The sequence below is a fragment of the Canis lupus genome, chromosome 1 (assembly GCF_048164855.1).
Source record: "Canis lupus baileyi chromosome 1, mCanLup2.hap1, whole genome shotgun sequence".
In the NCBI taxonomy this organism is placed as follows: Eukaryota; Metazoa; Chordata; class Mammalia; order Carnivora; family Canidae; genus Canis; species Canis lupus.
Window position 1 is genome coordinate 69114310 of NC_132838.1, and position 18811 is coordinate 69133120.

The 18811-nt window shown below is 50.8% G+C and overlaps 1 protein-coding gene across 3 annotated transcripts in view; it reads right to left on the reverse strand.

Moving 5' to 3' along the window:
- Positions 1-18811, reverse strand: part of ARHGAP18 (Rho GTPase activating protein 18) — a 119880-nt gene that overhangs the window by 70867 nt on the left and 30202 nt on the right. The window contains exon 2 of one of the 3 annotated variants that reach the window (XM_072833800.1): positions 6972-7026. The exons of the other annotated variants lie outside the window; for them this stretch is intronic. Within the exon in view, the coding sequence (XP_072689901.1) occupies positions 6972-7003 (32 nt within the window). The 5' untranslated portion in view covers positions 7004-7026. The remainder of the gene's footprint in view (positions 1-6971; positions 7027-18811) is intronic. 3 annotated transcript variants of the gene reach the window in all.

Below are 18811 nucleotides of genomic sequence, written 5' to 3' on the forward strand. Positions count from 1 at the left end.
GCCTGCTTCTCCCTCTGCCTGGGTCTCTGCCTCCCTCTCCCTCTGCCTGGGTCTCTGCCTCCCTCTCCCTCTGCCTGGGTCTCTGCCTCCCATGAATAAATAAATAAAATCTTAAAAAAGAAAGAAAGAAGAAAGAAAGAAAAGAAAGAAAGAAAGAAAAGAAAGAAAAGAAAGAAAGAAAAAAAAGAAAGAAAGAAAGAAAGAAAGAAAGAAAGAAAGAGGGAGGGAGGAAGAAAGAGAGAGAGAGAGAAAGAAAGAAAGAAAGAAAGAAAGAAAGAAAGAAAGAAAGAAAGAAAGAGCAGGCCTCAAATTTAATTTAAACATTTTTTGGTGGCCTATTAAAGAAGGAAAAAGGGGTGCCTGGGTGGGTTAGTCGGTTAAGCACCAGACTCGATTTCAGCTCAGGTTATGATCTCAGGGTCGTGGGTCGAGCCTCACAACAGGCCCTGAGCTCAGCACAGAGTCTGCTTGTCCCTCTGCTCCCTCCCCTGCTCTCTCTCTAAAATAAATAAAACCTTTAAAAACAAAAGTAAAAAGAACCAGGTAATTGTAATAGCACACTTGGTTTAACGGAATATACCCTGAAATATTATCATCACAACATGTGATCCATATTAAAATTATTGAGATCTTTTATTCTTTTTCTCATTCTAAGTCTTCAAACTCCTGTAACTTCTGTTCACGTTCAGTCTGGACTAGCCGTATTTCAAGCGCTCACTAGTCACAGGTGGCGGGTGGCTACCTTACCGCCAGGGCAGCTGCAGAATGAACGAGGCAGGAGGCAGGTTCTCTTCCTATAGCCCCATATACACAGATGACGTAACTCCTCCTACTTCCAACATGCAAAAGCTCATGCCTGTTTGTCTACAGAATGTTCATTTTTTCATTGACTCAAAATATTTAGCGAAAAACGACTTCACACTCTACAAAACTATAGAATTCAGGTGTAGTTGAGACACGGTGGATCCTAGAATTTAGTAGGCAACAAAGACTTATGCAACAGGAACTCCCAATCGCGAGTGGTAATTGCTGTGGAAGCACAGGCTGAGGAAGGTGCAAGCTGGAGGCTGAGGACTTGGTAAAGGCTTCACCCAACAGTCACAGGGGCAGGATCTTAAAGGCCAAATGGTACTTTGGTACTTCATTAGGTAAAATATGACAAGAAAGGTGTCTAGGACAGTGGAAACTATAAAACAGAGCAACAGAAGCCTATAGAGTGAGCCCGGGGAAACTGAGTAAACTGATGTAGACAGACTGCCCTGGCTTCAAGGGAGGAACAACCAGTTGGAAGGGTTGGGGCGGTGGCGGGGGGGAGTGGTGTGTTAGGCACTGGGGGCAAAAAGCCCACAGCCAATTGTGCTGGATGTTGCATGTCCCACCAAGACGCTCGGAATGCAACCGTGGAAGGTTCGTCAACAAGGACACATCACTACCAAATCAGTGTCTAGGAAATGAAGTTCGAGAAGTGAAATACGGAGACAGCCTGGGGCTACAGCGCTCTGGAGCCAGGGGATCCCTGAGAGCCGGGTTCGGGTTTGAATCCCGAGGGCACGGGTAGAAAAGAAGTGAGAGGACAAAGTCGAGAAGCTTTTGCCAAGCAAACTCCGAGTTACACCAAGTGGATGAAGGAAACAGAAGAAAGCAAGATAACTGCATAGTTTGTTCTTCAACGGGCAGGCGGACGCTGTCCCTGAGACAGAGATTACAGGGCAAAGGGCAGGCTTGCAGGGAACACCTGCTGAGTCTGACCCATCAGAGACCCCTGTGTGACATCAGGCTGCCCACGGCTCACAGGACGTTCTCTGGCTTCACCTGTATACCCTACTCAGAGGTCCTTGGTCACAAAGTGTGCTCCCTGTGCCAGCAGCAGTGGCACCAAGCTCAGGAAGGCAGAGTCTCCGGCCCTCAGGCCTGCTGAACCCCAGTCTGCATTTTACTACGATTCCCAGGTAACTTCCATGCACAACAAGTTAGAGAAGAACTGCTGAGATATTTGAAAATTGAAGGACGCCCGGGTGGCTGGTGAAGTGTCTGACTTCAGCACAGGTCATGACCTCGGGGTCCTGCGATGGAGCCCCACTTGGAACCCAACATGCTCTATGCTCAGCAGGGACCCTGCGTGTCCGCCTCCCTCCGCTCCTCCCCCTATGCATGTAACCTCTCTCAAACAAATAAAATCTAAAAAAAAAAAAAAAGAGAGAGAGAAAAAAATTGAGATCAGGAATTCCCAAAAGAGGTACTGACCACTGACCAAGGGAGGATGATTTTAGATGTCCACAGGATATACGTGACTTAAAACTAAGGGGGGTGGACGTGTACAGAAAACAGAACTTTAAATAGGGTAAGAGAAGCCGTGTGCTGAGGAAGTGGTCACAAGTTTGGAATTAAAATAATCGACATAAAAGCAAACAATGGTTCCCTCTTGTTAAGTCCATTTAATAAAAACTGAACCTGCACAAAGACGAGGAAGAAGAGAAAAAAGGAAACAAAACCTTTAAAAATAAAGAACCACAATGGTGAAGCCCCATTAAAGCTACAAAGATCTCTATTTACAATTAAGAAAATAAAATCACACTAATGTCCCTTAATATTCTAAAATACTGAACGAATTTGTGGAAAAGCAAATATGATGTGAGTGGAGACAGAATTAAATGGCAACGTTACGGTCGCTATTTGCTGCGATAGAGGGGACCGGATGGAGTGAGTTCTAGAACCCGAAGGCTGAGATCCAGGCTGGCCTCCCCAGATCCCACCGCACCTCCACACGCCTCTGTCCACACTGGGTAACGGGGGCCTGGGAACCAGACCTGCTCCCCTTAGGAGATTGCCGGCTGCCACCGCCTACGGTTCAAATTGGGAGTGAGCTCAGGCTGATTATTGCTTCCAAACCCTCCCAGAGCAGGAGCATGAAGAATGTGCCTTCCCCACCCTCAGCCCATCCCCAGTACTTCAGCCTGTCTCACCCACAAAGGACTTTCCTGAAGGTTTGCTAAGACCCCACAGCTCTGCAGAGCTGATTTCAAGGCCACCGAGTCTGCCTGTGTGTCTTATTTCCCAGGTGACACTGCCGCTGCTGCCCCACAACTCCCCCAGAGGGCCCGGGGCTCACCCCACACATGCTCAGAGGGCCTAGGCCTTCCCCACACGGCTCAGAGGGCCCAGGGCTCACCCAAAACTCACCCAGAGGGCCCGGGGGTCACCCCACACTCACCCAGAGGGCCCAGGGCTCACCCCACACTCGCCAGAGGGCCCAGACCTTCCCCACACTCCCCCACAGGGCCCAGGGCTCACCCCACATTCGCCCTGAGGGCCCAGGCCTTGCCCCACACACGCCTGGAAGGCCCAGACCCTGCCCCAAAGACCCGTGTGAGCTGGGGCTCCCTGAGGCCTGGGACCCTCCAAACACTTCGTGCAGATGCCAAGTGACCAATATGGACCGTGTGTCATTTCCATCCCACGTAAAAGCCTTAGATTATGTTTGTTTGTTTTTTAAACGTGGTCTTCCCACGGGTCACAGAAGCAAGCCGAGCTGCTCCATGGGAGATGGGGCCCATGAGCGCCAGCGGGCAGGCGGTGAATGCACAGCCCACGGGGACAGGCCGCTGGGGGACGTGGGCACGGCGCCTGCTCCCGGGACACACTCTGCTCACCAGGATGTGGGCACCCTGCGAGTCCATGGGCCTCCCCCTTCCATGGGACTCCAGCCGGGTGTCGGGGTGTTCCACTCCAGGGCGAGCCCCGACCTGCCGGAGGCATCGGGTGGCGACCTGCAGGGAAGGTCACTGGGACACACCGGGACGCTGCCACGCATCCGCCTGGAGACAAGACTCACCGGCCTGTGCCTGGCGCCGGCCTTCAATGCCAGCCCAGCCGGGTCCGACAGAGAGCGAGGGGCCCATGGTGGCCGGACAGGGAGGCGCCGCTGCACCCCGACTGGAAACAGCCGGGAAGCCTCCACCGTCCTGCCGCGCGCTCGCTCCGTGGGGGGAAGAAACGCAGCTCGGCTTGTTCGCCAGGAACAATAACCTCCGCAGTAAGACGAGAGCTCCCCACTGTCCTCACCACTGTCGGGCTGGCGAAGTGATGCCAGGCCGCAGCCCACACTGCGTGACCCCGGGCCACAGCCCCCGTCCTGGGCTCTTGGTCTCCATGTGCTGAAGCTTTTGAAACCTGTCCTGGGAAAGCGCGATGCAAACGGTAGCGGAATCGGAGCTGGGGTGACCCTGGGGTCCCCAGGCCGGGAGGGGGTGTCCCACGCTGGCCGCGCGGCCCAGCCACACAGGAGGAGCAGCAGCAAGGCCTGCTAAGGGTCGCCACGCTCACGGGCAGAGGAGGCACACAACCCACCGCCCGTGTAGCACGCAGACAAAGGCGCGGGTTCAAGCCCCGCAGAGACCTCACCGCCCTGCCCCCAGCCTCAGGGCCGGGCATGCGCAGGGCAGGAACTCGGGTGGCGGGGCCATGGGGCAGGCGGGCGGCCTAACCGAGCACCCTCCACCGAACGCTGAACGCACATTACTCTTCCACTTTATCAGCAGGGCAATAAAGATAGGCAACAGATACTCTTTTATCGATACTTATTTTTCCCTCCGTGAACTTTGACAGCCCAACCCGCTGCTCCAGGCGGGTCTAGAGGGCAACCAAGCTAGGACGGCCCGGCACACATCCTCCAGCGCGGCCACCGCCGGACAGGAAGAAGGAAAAGAAAAGCCGTTGAGACTAGAACTTGGCCGGGCACCCGCGGGGCCACGTCCGGCTGGCAAAAATGTGTTTGGCCAGCAGGGTGTCGCTCACGCTTGTAGGTCCGCATCTTTCTCTGGAGACCTGTGTCCCGGGCTGGCCCTGCGATCACGGACACGCTCCCAGGGTGCCAAGGGCCCTGCGTGTCGCGCTCCGTGCGGGACCCTGGGGGGCGGCCTCCACCGGACTGCATGGGTGTCAAGGCCCTGAACTAGCATGACCCCCGACCTCAAAGCCACCACTGGCCACCGTGCGCGAATAACCCTCCTTCCGTGGAGAAGGAAGGGAAAGCAGCGGTTCAGGGAGGGGCGCTGGTAGCTCTGGTCCTTCCTCCATCAGGAGAGCGCACTGGTACTTTGATCACCTGACCTCAGTGGATCCGGATTATTTCCTCATTTGTAGGAGCAGGCAAGTTGGGACGCCTACTAGGATTCCCCGCACTCCCCACCCCAAAAGGTCCTGCGAGAGGTCTCTTGCTCTGACCGTGTACAAACATGTGGATTTTCCCAGACAGAGGGATATTACCAAAAAGGGGAACATGAGAGACTTTAGGGGGCCGCGTGGACTAGAGCTCGATACGTGTGCCATCTTCCATGAGATCTGAGGCAGGTTCCCTAAAACCCCGAGAGCCGCTGTTTCCTTCCATTCACTCATTTACTCAAAACGATTTGCTGAGCATCAGTTACGCATGAGGCACCTTCTAAATGCCAGGGATCCCACAGTGAACAAAACCGAGTCTCCCCTCCCACAAAGTTCGCATTCTAGTGTTGAGGAGACGGAAAAGAAGACAAAACATTTATAACCTGTCGGTGGGGGTGGGGGGGAGGGGGGGACGCTATGCAAATAGATGAAGAGGGTGGGGGCGGGAGGGTGCAGGGTTGGAGACAGCGAGGCAAGACTCCCCGGGGAGACCCTACGCACAGGCCTCAACGGAGGGGGCGCAGAGCAGGTGTAGCCGTGAGGGGACTTGGAACAGACCGCTCCAGACAACACACCCAGGGGTTATTAAAATTCAGTGATGCGACAAGCAGAGCTCCTGACAGCAGCGATAAGCTCGTTTCTTCCTGTCCCTTCCCCTCCCTGAGCAGCACCGTCGTCGTGGGGAGCTGCTGTCGGCCTTTGTAGCGGCACCAAACATACGAAAGCAAAGCAGGCCAAGGTGGGGACGCCTCATGTCTGATTCTGTGTAATTGATGACAGCCACGCGGGAGAGCCACATCATTCCTCAACTGCGCTCGGAGGAAAACTCTTTCATAATCAGGTGTATTCCCCCCCCGCCGCCCCCCAACGGGGGTGCATGTGTACGCTGGGCTCTCCCGGGAGGGCAGGCGGCAGCGTGTGGAGGTTGAGAGCACGGTCTCCGTGTCACAAAAGCCTGGGTCACATCCCAGCTCTCTGTTTGCTACCTGCATGGCCTCGGTCACGTGACTCAGCCTCCCTGGATCTCATGTTCTTTCACCTGTAGATTGGGGCCCAAAACCACCACCGCCTTTCAGGGTCAGAGTGGGACGTGGATGAGCTGATGTCCACGAAACACACAGGACTTAAAGAACAGGGGTCCACAATGCGTAGCCACGTCTATCGGAGCTTCAGATTGTGAAGTGACAGATATCCATTCTGATCAAGAGGAGAATTTCACAAGAAACCTGCTGGGAGGTCCAGCTCCCGGGAAGAATGCCCCCAAACCAGGCCCCGGAGTGGCCCGAGGACGCTGTGGGGCAGCGGGTGATGCAGCACAGGCCACCGACACCCACCGCACCCGACACTGTCCCGGCTTGCAGTGAAAGGACAGCCCCACCTCCCAGGAAAGCTCAGAGAGCAATGCCCCAAATCAGAACGGATGCTCCCATGTTGAGCAGCCTCAAGAACGGCAGGTGTCCAACCCCGTTCTCACTGAGCCCCCTTAGGAGCACGTGCTGGCTCCTCCTCCCCATCCCCGGCCTGGAGGCCCTCTGCTCCAGGAGGCCTTCCCACCGGCTTCCTGCTCCCTCTCCCCCGCAGCGCATCCTCTCACAAGGTGCCTCATTAAAAACTGGTCTACACCTGGACTATAAATACTCATATACAAACAGACACAAATCCTTTTGGGAATACACGGGGAGGAGATGAAAAACAAACGCACGTGCAGTTATAAATAACACTAGCTGGCTCACTAGTCATCCCGTGTGCGTGTAGCTCGATGCACAAATGAGGCTGTAACTCCTTGCCGACACCATCCTTCTCTCCCTTACCTGTTGGGAGTCCATTTTCCGTTCTTTGCCATGCTGAATACCTCCTCCCTGAAATCTGAGATGAGACACAGTTTTTATATTGAGGGTCAAAAATCTACTTTATATACAAATAATCTTTTTGTTAAGAAAAATAGATTCAAAATCAGAAAAAAAGAAAAATAGGTTCAAGCTCCCATATAGAATGGAGAAATTTATCAGTGTCCATAAATTTCACAAAAATATTGAAACACAAATTATCATGATCATTTTACGAGATCGTTTTTGCTCCTTATTTTCAGATTCTTAGAAAACCACTATCTTCCCACTCTGAAAAGTGGGGAATCCCACACTTGCCCCAATTTTACCAAGAGAGAAAAAGAAAAAAGAGCAGGGTTTTTTTTTTTCTTTTTTTGTTTTTGTTTTTGTTTTTTCCCATGGACTAACATCCCCATCTTGTGGGCACAATTGTTCAATGTTTCCAAGAATCATGGTGGGATCTTCAGAACTGCGACATCTCAATCCTTTTCAGGGGTAAATAAAATTAAACTACAGCCCCTATGTGGTCCATACGCCAGATGTTCCCTATGTCTTTAATAAATGCTTTCTGCACCGAGAGCTTATGAATTTAAAATGACTGAAAACCTGCAATACTGAGTCAGACATCAACCAGGTCTACGGAAAAAGAAATAGATATTGGGATCCGCAGATACCCAAGGAGGAAGCCTTCTTCTCGTCGGAGAGTTCTCTTCTCCTGAGAGTAATAAACCCATTCAGGAAACGTCTACTGAGATCCAGAGTGGCTTCACAGAACTGGCTACTATCCTCAGGCCAGGGTCTGCCAAGCAGAAGGCCATATATCTCTGTGAAGGGCAAAGAGAAGCCGACAGGAGCCCAGTGGCTCCCAGCAGGCTCCCGGCCAAGGACTGGAGGCTGATAACGTCTGCCTGGGCTCCCGGCCAAGAGGAGGAAGGTCACGGGGCATCCTGAAATACGTGTGTGCAAAACAGCCGAAAAGAGAAGGGAGCGGAGAGTGGAGAGACAATGGAACGCTGGCAAAGCAAGAGGAGGATGCATCATGGACATCCTCTCACCCAGGGGGAGAAAGGACATGCATATCGATCCAAAAGCCAAAAGAAAAACAGAGACCAAGGCGAGAGGCCAAGAACGTCCCCATCTCCCTTCTCCTGCCGTCTTTCAAAGGCCGCCCCCCTGGAATTTGAGCAAGGCTGCCACTTACAGACACCACCGTTGTTCGAAGTACCCCAGTCACCACCTACTATCCTTTGGAATTATCATACAAGTTTCTCGGGTATTGCTTATAATCATTTTTCCCCAAACAGTCCTTTTCTAAAGGAAGAGGGAATCACGCGTCTCAGGCCAGGACGTGATAGCAACCCACTGCTTCTGGCCATTTATTTAAGAACAACCTTTTTCGGGGATCCCTGGGTGGCGCAGCGGTTTGGCGCCTGCCTTTGGCCCAGGGCGCGATCCTGGAGACTCGGGGTCGAGTCCCACGTCGGGCTCCCGGTGCATGGAGCCTGCTTCTCCCTCTGCCTGTGTCTTTGCCTCTCTCTCTCTCTCTCTGTGACTATCATAAATTAAAATAAATAAAAAAAATTAAAAAAAAAAAAAGAACAACCTTTTTCTTATTGAACAAAGTCATCACTGCAGGATAGAGGACGACGTGCGCAGGATCAACATAGCATCCTCAAGCACTCAGCCTCAAACCATAGGTTTACCCAAATATTCACCAATACTATGTAAACACATTTTACAGATACAACAAGTTTCATCATCTCCAAATTCTCTTCCAGTGCTCTTTGTAAACCCTAAGACCAGTCTGGACAGGAGCCATTGGGCTCGTTGGGTCTCAGGACCCTTTGGTCTGCCATCATCTGACTCGGGCACCTTTCCTTCCCTGGCACCTCGTCCACACAGTCCCCATCCTGCGTCACATTCTCCCTACGCTCCCTAACTTCCACCAAGAGTGCCTGGTACAACTCCAGATTCTGACGGGAGTGCTGTCCCAAGAGAGTCCGGTGCCACAGGGACAAGGGCAGGCTTCAGCCCAACAGCCCCATCGCTCTCTGCATGGAGCACCGTGGGCAAGCTGTCTACCCTCTGGGAGCATCCCTTTCCTTATTTGTAAAATCAAATACAAATACCTCCCTTGCATGGCTCATGAAGACGGGAACTAACAAATGCAAAGGGCCAAATATTACACAACAGAGACCCAAGGGGTCCATGGGTGGTGCAGTCGGTGAAGTGTCCGATTCCTGGTTGGGGCTGGGTCATGGCCTCAGGGTTGTGAGATCAAGCCCTGCATTGGGCTCTGCGCTCAGCATGGAGCCTGCTTGAGACTCTGTCTCCCTCCCCCTCAGCCCCCGCAGCTCATGCTTGCGCTCTGTCCAAAATAAAGATAAATCTTTAATTAAAAAAAAAAAAGTAAACCAAGGTCATGATTCAAAAAGGAAGCAACATCTCCTCTGCCCGTGTCTCTGCCTCTCTCTCTCTCTATGCCTATCATGAATAAATAAATAAAAATCTTTAAAAAAAAAAAAAAAAAAAAAAAGGAAGCAACACTGGGAGTGCCTTAAGTGCAGGGAAATAAAGCCACACAAGAGGCCCTGGTAGGAGCCACTGGCTCCTGGAGAGCGGTGTCGGTGGCTTTCTCTCCATGAACTCAGGGCGCCATCCACTGTGCTTCTTCACATTTAACAAGGAACAGAAAAAGATGATGCAGTAATAAGCACCAAAACGCTAACATATCTTCAGGCACTAGCATTATGGACATTTTTTTTTAATTTGTGCTTTTCTTTATTAACTCAGTTTGCTAAATATAAAGCTATGCTCAGTGTGTTCAGGATCGCAGCCTATGTTTGGTGCCCCAATCCCATTAGACCTTGCAAACAGAAGGTATATCAACAACTGTTTCTGTTTTCACTTCATTTTAAAGCTAGCCATCCTTTCAAACTTCATCCAATTTTTCTCAAGCACTTATGCTTACATAAAACAACTGGATTGGAACAGTTGTTATTAAAATCTCCTTAAATTTAAAAAAAAAAAAATCTCCTTAAATTTGAATCCAGGGGTGCCCAGGTGGCTCAGGCAGTTAAGTGTCTGCCTTTGGCTCAGGTCACGATCTCAGGGTCCCTCGGCCCTCCTCCTCACCGACTTGTGCTCTCTATACCTCTTTCTCTCAAATAAATAAAATCTTAAAAAAAAAAAAAAGTTTGACCCTAAAATATCCCCTCGGAATTTCATTTCTAACCATCGTGAGCATTAATGTTGGATACCAAGTTCAAACTGCCTCTGGTTTAAAACTGACTTTTAAAAGAAAGCCCATCGTCTATCAATCAATTAATGGATAAAAAAAGATACGGTGTGAATACATACACCACGGACTACTACTTAGCCGAAAAGGGATGAAATCTTGCCACGTGCAACAACGTGGGTGGCTCCAGAGAGTACAAAGCTAAGATGATGCTAAAGGAGGGAAGTCGGCTGGAGAGAGACAAATGCCGTGATTCCACTTAGGTGTGGGAATAAAGAAACAAACAGGAAAAAAAGACAAACCAAAAAACAAACCCCTTGTATAGAGAACAAAACGATGGTTATCAGAGGGGAGGCAGGCGGGGATGAGCGATGGGGGTTGAGGAGGGCCCTGGTGACGGGCACTGGGTGCCGCGGGAGGAGCCGAATCACCGTATCGTGTGCCAGAGCCCTCGTGCGCTGTTGGTGGGAATGCACACTGGGCCAGCCGCGCGGACATACAGGACGGAGGGGCCTCAAAAACATACAAAGAGAATAACCGTACAGTCTAGCAATCTCACTACTGGGCGTTCACCCGAAGAAAAGGAAAACCATGGTTCCAGAGCATACGTGCACCACGGTGTATTATGGCAGCATCATCTACGACCGCCGAACCAGGGCAGCGGCCCATCAACCGGCCAGCGGGTAAAAGACGTGGCTGACCCATATGATGGAATATTACTCAGCCATCAAAAATAATAATGATAAAATCCTGTCACTTGCATCACTGTGGACAGATCAAGATAGTAAAATCCTCAGCCAAGGAAGCCAGGCACCGAAACACAAATACCGTACGATTTCATTCATTTGTGGAATTTAAGAAACTAAACCAATGAACAAAGGGGGGTGGGTGGGGGGAGAAGAGACACAAATCAACAAAAAAATAAAAAAATAAAAACAAAAAACAAAAACCCAGACTCTTAACTATAGAGAACAACCTGAGAGGAGGTGGGTTAGGGCAGATGGGCAGACTACGTGAGGGGAGGGAGAGCACCCGTGTGTTGGCGAGCACGGGTTATCCGTGGAGTGCCTGCATCACTGCATTGTACATCCGAAAATAAGAGAACACTGTGTCTTACTGATACTGGAATTAAAATTAAAAACATACATTAACGAGGTGCCTGGGTGGCCAGGTCAGTCGGGGGACCAGCTGCTGATTTCGGTTCAGGTCATGACCTCGCACTCATGGGATCAAGCCCTACATCGGGCCCCATGCTCACTGTGGAATCGGCTTGAGATCTTCTCTCTCCCTCTGCCCTTCCCTTATGCTCTCGCTTAAATACATAAATTTTTAAAGAATAAATAGAGGGTCACCAGGGTGGCTCAGCAGTTAAACATCTGCCTTTAGCTCAGGTCATGATCCCAGGGTCCCCGGGTGGAGCCCTGCATGGGGCTCCCTGCTTGGCAGGGAGGGTCCCTCTGACCCCCACCCCCCCCCCCGCCCTGTCTCATGCTCTCCCTCCCTCTCTCAAAGAAATCGATAAAAACTCTTTACAAAATAAATAAATTTTAAGGAAAAAGAAATAAACCTGAGAAATCCCACACTGCATTTTAAAGGATGTCTCACTGCTTTGACATTTATGATTTTTCTCATGGCAGGGTATCCATAGTCACGTGCAGCTTTTCTACTTTAGGTGTTCTTTAATATATTATTGAAGCTTCCAAGCAGAAGATAGAGAAACTCTCCCCTTTAAAAGTGAAGCAGAGGGGATCCCCGGGTGGCTCAGCAGTTTGGTGCCTGCCTTCGGCCCAGGGCGTGACCCCAGGGTCCCGGGATCGAGTCCCCTGTCGGGCTCCCTGCATGGAGCCTGCTTCTCCCTCTGCCTGTGTCTCTGCCTCTCTCTCTGGGTCTCTCATGAATAAATAAATAAAAATAAATAAAATAAAAAAATAAAAGTGAAGCGGCAATAGTGGGCCTATTGAAATGGAAAGGAAGACTGCATACCGCGGGGAACTTTCTTCCTGCATTCCGGGAGGGGACCTGCACGCTAAGGATGCACGAAGGTACCATACCACAGGGTAAAAAAACAAACTTCCAGAAGAAAGGGATATACACACTAGCGGGTAGCTAAATTACCTGAAAAACTTCTTACACCGCCTAACTTCATATCAAAGAGAGAACCATCTAGATGAAGCTTAGAAAATAATAATAAAAGGGTGTGAAGTCATAACTCCTACCTTCTTTAATGCTCGTGCCCCCGTGCTCCCTGCTCCGTGGGCTGCCAACCAACACGCTGATCTCCCGCCCGCCCCGTCTGCCTCCCCCCAGGACCTACACCTCCCCTCCAGGTAGGTGGCAACCTCTTCGGGCCTTCCTGGATCGGCAAGCCCTGGCTGCTTTCCATCCGAAGCCCATCCTGATGCTGTCGCTTTTCAACCTTTCCCAGGGTCGAGAACCTTCCTCTTCAAATCAGCACGTTCAGGGAGCCAGTGTATTTGACAGGTGTCGGAAGCCAGAAACCTTGAAGCCTCTCCAGTTAAGTGGCCCTCAACCTTAACAGTCTGGCTCTTATGAGAATGCATATTTTATCACCTCCGCCTTTACCAAAGTGGAGTGAAATTCGGATCACTCATCTCTACGTAATTTGAATAAGATATGTGTGTGCATCTGCCCTTTTATCCTGAGATTAAGAAAAAAATCATGAAATTTAAAACATCCTGTATGTCAGTTAAGTGAACATTTAGATACTAAAAAGACATAATAAGGAAGTAGTCAAGTACTTATATCTACTTAATAATGAGTGAGTTTAGATTTGGGGGGTAAAAAACAAGACCAGAAAAAAAAATTCCTTTAAAAAAAAATAGAAAATAAGAGATCGAAGGGATGGACAGCACGCGGAGTTAAGCACTTAAATGAAGATGAGCAGAAAGGAGGGGCGCCTGCGTGGCTCAGGCAGGTGAGCTCCCAAACCCGACTTTCGGCTCCAGTGGGTCGTGAGCTCGGGGTGGTGGCTGGAGCCCGGCAAGGGGCTCTGTGCAGTGCGGGGCCCCCCGTCCTGTCGCTCTGCTCGGCCCCCCTCTAGATGCACGCTCTCCCTCTCTCTCTCGCAAATGAATAGTCTTAAAAAAAAAAAACAGCAGAAATGAACCATTCTTACGGGGCACTCTTCAGGAATGCCACCTGGGTCGCTGTACAGGCACCAGGGCCACAGACACTGGTAGGCAGGACGTCCCGAAAGGGCAGGCATCCAACGCAGGCCGCCCCATCGAGGGGGCACCGGGCAGCCCCCAAGCCCCAGCGCTGCCCCACGCGGGGACAGGGCGCACCTGCCCCGCCCGCCTGTGCCCGAGGACCGGCAGCCCTGAAGTCACCTGCTTCCGCGCACCGCAGGGGACGGGGAGCAGCCAGTCTGGGACACGCTCCCCGGGTGGTACCCCCCACCCCCGTGGCTGCCGGCCTAACCCCGGGATCCCCGAGCCCCCCCGGCGCCGGCCCCACTGCGCACAGACCTGGAGTCTGCGATGCCCGCTGCTGGGTTTCCCTGCTTCGTGCAAATGTCAAGCAGGTCGAAGTCCACAGGGAAGCAGACCTGTGACCCTTCGCCCTCCTCCACCCCAATGCGCCTCTGCTCGCAGGGGTTCCCTCTCCGACTGCTGGAAAATGCCTGTCAAGGGCCGCCCCAAATCTGCGGGGGTCCTCCCTGGCCAGATGCACCTGCAGAGTCCAGGATGACTGCTCTCTCTCTCTCTCTCTCTCTCTTTTTTCTCTTTTTTTCTCTTTTTTTTTTTACAATTTATTCTCTTTGTTTTGCTTTGTTTTTATTATTGTTTTTATTGTTTGGTTTGCCAACATAGTCTAACCCCCAGTGCTCATCCCGTCCAGTGCCCCCCTCGGGGCCCGTCACCCAGTCGCCCCGTCCCCCGCCCACCTCCCCTCCCACAGCCCCTTGTTCGTTTCCCAGAGTCCAGAGCCTCTCACGGTTTGTCTCCCCACCTGATTTCCCCACTCAGCTCCCCCTTCCCCTATCAGCCCTGTCACTACGTCTTGCACTCTCCGTAGGGTGAGACCGTGGGATGACCGTCCTTCTCCACCGGCCCACTTCACTCCGCACCACCCCCCGGCGACTGCTGCCCCCGTGATCCCCAGGCAACAGTTCCGAGGATGCCCGTGCCAGGGCCGGCTCCTGCTCTGGGTCCAAGAGAAACGCCCTCCCTCTGAAAAAGCAAGTTTCAGACATCCTTCCGAATCTCGTTCTCCTTAATATCCCGAGTGAAGCTCTCAGGCCCACGGCCTGGGTTGGTGTCCGAATTCTCCCATGATCATACTGACAGATTTGCAGAGATGAAAGACATCTTCACGTGACCTTAGTCAAATCATTTGATTTTTCAGATGAAGGAGCCGGGACCCAGGGAGGTGAGGAAACCGTCTCTGGTCACAGAGCCGGTGGTGTTCACACAGGTTGAGGCTCCCTTCTCTGCCTTCCTGCCCACTTTCTTTCAAGTAGGCCAATGAGTAACGTTTGCATCAGAAAAAAATATTTTGTTTAAAAACATGGTTTGGGAAAAACAAGATCATTCTACTTTGCTTCGTACTGTCGTTCATTCAAGTACTTAAAATGGAAATGTTTTTATTTGCTACGTATTTTCATACTACATGGAAATTTAATGCAAACATCCAGTTCTTATTTCCCTTGTTCATTTTGATTTTTTTTAAGTCAAAAACCACCTCCAGTTTGTCTTCGAAGATAATATAGCCATGCCAATCATAAATGGAGCTACCAAATGACTAGCCCAAATGAAGCTTTTCTTTTTTAATTTTATTTATTTATTTTTTAGTTCTAAAGCATTTTGGTTTCAAACCAGGTTTATTTTACAGTTGTTTTTCCTCTTTATTTCATAGCTGTATGGGAAGGATGAAATAAAGAAAATCACAGTATTTCATCCGAAATCACATCTTCAAGTTCTGCAGCGTGGCTCGCGTGCCTTAGCCGCTGTTTAAATTAGTCAGCAACGATTCACAGGCTTTCAGCTCAGGATAGCTGTCTTCTTGCAAATTCTCAGCCCTCTGCCATCTAGGTGGTAAGTCCCTTGAACCGTAAGATTATTTCGGTTCTTTTCAAAAAGTTCTGTTCACCATTTGCTTTTGTTAAATTAAAGAATCAGTTCATTAATGAATCAGTTGATTCATTTTAATGATATTCTTCATTCATTTTACCGTTAAAATGAATCAACTGATTCATTAATGAATCAGAAAACCACAGCCAAAACCCAGAACACCAACTCATTTCAGACCTGCAGAGACAGATTACTTCGCTTCATCAGCCTTAAAAAATCTGATGTTTCTATCCTTTGAAGAACTTCTATCCTTCGAAGTTATTTTTTGCTTTATCGTAAACACAATCAAAATGTGGAAAGGGAACGTGACGGTCTCCCAAAGCCACCCGAATGAACGACAAAATAGGAAAAGGCTTCAAAGATCCTGGCTCAAATTTCATTTTCATTTTCTCAATCTCTAGACCCACAGAGTGATTCACACACATACATTCACTCCCCTCTTTGAAAGGAGGTTTTGGAAAAAAAAAAAAAAGGAGGTTTTGAGTCACTGATCTGTTTTTAGCTTCTTCCCAATCCTGCTGCAAGCTTTTAATCTCTCCATCGTTAGGCAATACACCTTATTGAAGTATTTTATAAACTGTCTAAAAACTTCAATCAACTATTTTTATCGGCATGAGAGGCATTCAGGGAAATTCTCATTACAACCATGTGATGTTGAAGCAAAACCAGTGTCAGATGCTAGCGAGGCAGGTGCGACTCAGGAAAACCTGTAATACGCGTCCGTGACACAAAGGAGCGAGGCCACCGGCTGCCCGCCTCGCGCTATTATTAACCAGGTTGTCTTGAGTGTGCTCCTTACCTCTCAGGCCTACTTCCTTCCTTATAAATCAAGGGAGTAGCAAATATGAACATAATTTTTATTTGAGCTTCAAAACTCTATGGTTCTAGGAAATCACAAAAAAAAAAATCTGCATTTTTCTATTACACACCTAAATAAAGAAAATATGTTCTTGGGGAATCCCTGGGTGGCTCAGCGGTTTAGCGCCTGCCTTTGGTCCAGGGTGCAATCCTGGAGTCCCGGGATCGAGTCCCACATCGGGCTCCCAGCATGGAGCCTGCTTCTCCCTCCTCCTGTGTCTCTGCCTCTCTCTCTGTGTGTCTCTCATGAATAAATAAATAAATCTTTAAAAAAAAAAAAAAAAGAAAAGAAAAGAAGATACGTTCTTAAATATAGAGGTACACAGTCTCACACACATCCTCAGTTGGCCTCTCGTGAGAGCTAAACTATAACTCTTACTTACATCAGCCCATCATTTCATATTAAGTGTGGCCAACCGAATCTATACATAATTCACAAGTTTTGTTTTCATAAGGTGTCACTTCTACTTTTTGTTTTTTTAGATGCTGACAAAATTGCTAGTAAAAGAGCAAAATAGCCAAGAGGGAGTAAGAATCACCAAGGTGCCAGCGGCTCACCCCTGGTGAGCTCTCGCCCTGGGCCCGGAACTGGGGTGAACGTTTCCTCCTCCTCACAACCACCTTAATATTCCGATTTGCCAGCTGAGAAACAGAGGCCAAAGGGATTAAGAAGCTCGACAGGGCTCTGCCGTAAGCGGGGCTCTGGATTGGGCAGGGCACCCTCGCCGTGCTCACTGGGGGGCCAACCCCGTCACCCTACAGTCTCTGACCCACGGGGCAGAGCGGCCCTGTCTACGCCGCGTCTACAAGGAGGGCGGGTGCTGGAGCAGCAGTGCTAGCCTGCCACTACCCAGGCGGTGACCTGGAAAACGTGGGCGGGGTTTTTCTTTAAGATTTTATCTATTTATTCATGAGAGACAGAGAGAGAGAGAAAGAGAGAGAGAGGCAGAGACACAGGCAGAGGGAGAAGCAGGCCCCATGCAGGGAGCCCGACGTGGGACTCATCCCAGGATCCCGGGGTCACGCCCTGGGCCGAAGGCGGCGCTAAACACTGAGCCACCCGGGCTGCCCAAGACACACGTATTTACCGCAGACGTCTAACAGATGAGCATTTCTCTCAGGAGCAGCTCTTACAGCACAGCCACCTGCTGCCCTTGGCCTCCCTTTGAATAAATGAGTCTATAACCCAGGAGGCAGCCTCGGTTCCCAGCCCTGGGACGTATGAAGAGTATTTGGGGGGAATAAGAAACAGAAACTTGGTTTTTCCGCACCTCTTGTTCCTTACGTATCTGCAATCGAGCCCCCTCCCTAGGTCCCTAGGGCTACCGTGCCCCGGCTGCCTAACAAAGCGCTCTCAAGGTCAGCGCAGCTCTCCGTCCAGGCTCAACCATGGCCCCCCACACCACTCTACTGCAGCCCACCCTGCTCGTGCTGGCCCACCGCTGGAGAAGCCGCTGCATCCCATCTAAGGTCTGACCAGGGAGTGGCCACAGACTGACTGATCGATTGATTGGTTTGTGTGAGAGAAAGAGCACGTGGGTAAGTGGGGGAAGAAAGAGAATCTGAGGCAGGCTCCACATCCAGCACAGAGCCCAACTCAGGGTTCGATCTCATAACCCTGAGGGTCATGGCCTGAGCCGGAACCAAGACTAGTTGGATGCTTAACAGGTTAAGCCACCCAGGTGCCCCGCCAGAGATCATTTTAAATGGCAGCTCTGATTTCTGCTAAAAGTATAAAACAGATCCACCCCACAAAGCCTGGTGAGCATCGCTGACGTCAGGCACTGGATGTGGCCTCTCAAACCTCAGGCCTGACCCTTTCCCTGCTACACTCCAGAAGGGGCCGCTGAACGCTGAGAGATGGGGTAGAGGATGGGGGGGCCGGGCAGCGTTCCTGCGGCAGGTGGGAGCGTCATGAAGCTGCGGCAAGTGCGGTCAATGTCTTCTCATCACATGTGACAGTGCTGGGTACTGTTAGGTTTGCTTTCTGACCACCCGTAAGGGTTAAATGACCCCCCACGAGCTGCAAAGGGGCCAACGGGTCAAGTACCAGCCCTCGAACCTACATCACTGGGCCATCCGTCAAGCATGGCGTGCAGTCCTCCTCCTCGGATCTTCACAGGTGCGTGGAACCACCAAACTACCCCAAATCAGCCGGTGGCTCTCTAGAAAGTGGTGTGCATGCCGGGAACCTGCGCGCCACACCCTGTCGGTGAGCTCGCACACCCGTAGCGTCTCCAAAGTTAGAGGTCACGCTGAAAACGTTCCTTCCCTTACAATCTCTTATGAAGACGGAGTAGAAACACTCTACTCGTCTGTGAGGTGCAACGGAAGTACCAACTTTGCAGAATTTCAATATTAGATTGTTGCCTGGAAAACACGAGGCACGCAGCAGGCGCTTCCCGCGACAACGTCCATCAGGGAGGGGGTTCCGGTCCTTCCATCACCAGCTGTGTGCTAACCCCGAGCAGCCATTACGCAGCCATCGTAGACTCTCCTGGGCTCCGTCCCCAGCTGGCTGCAGGCCACCTCCACGCCGGGTTAGCTGTCCCACCCTGCCTCCTCGCGCGAAAGAAGGAGTTGAGCCAAAGGACACTGGAAGTCCCAGTGCTCACCCGTAAAAGTATTATCCATGA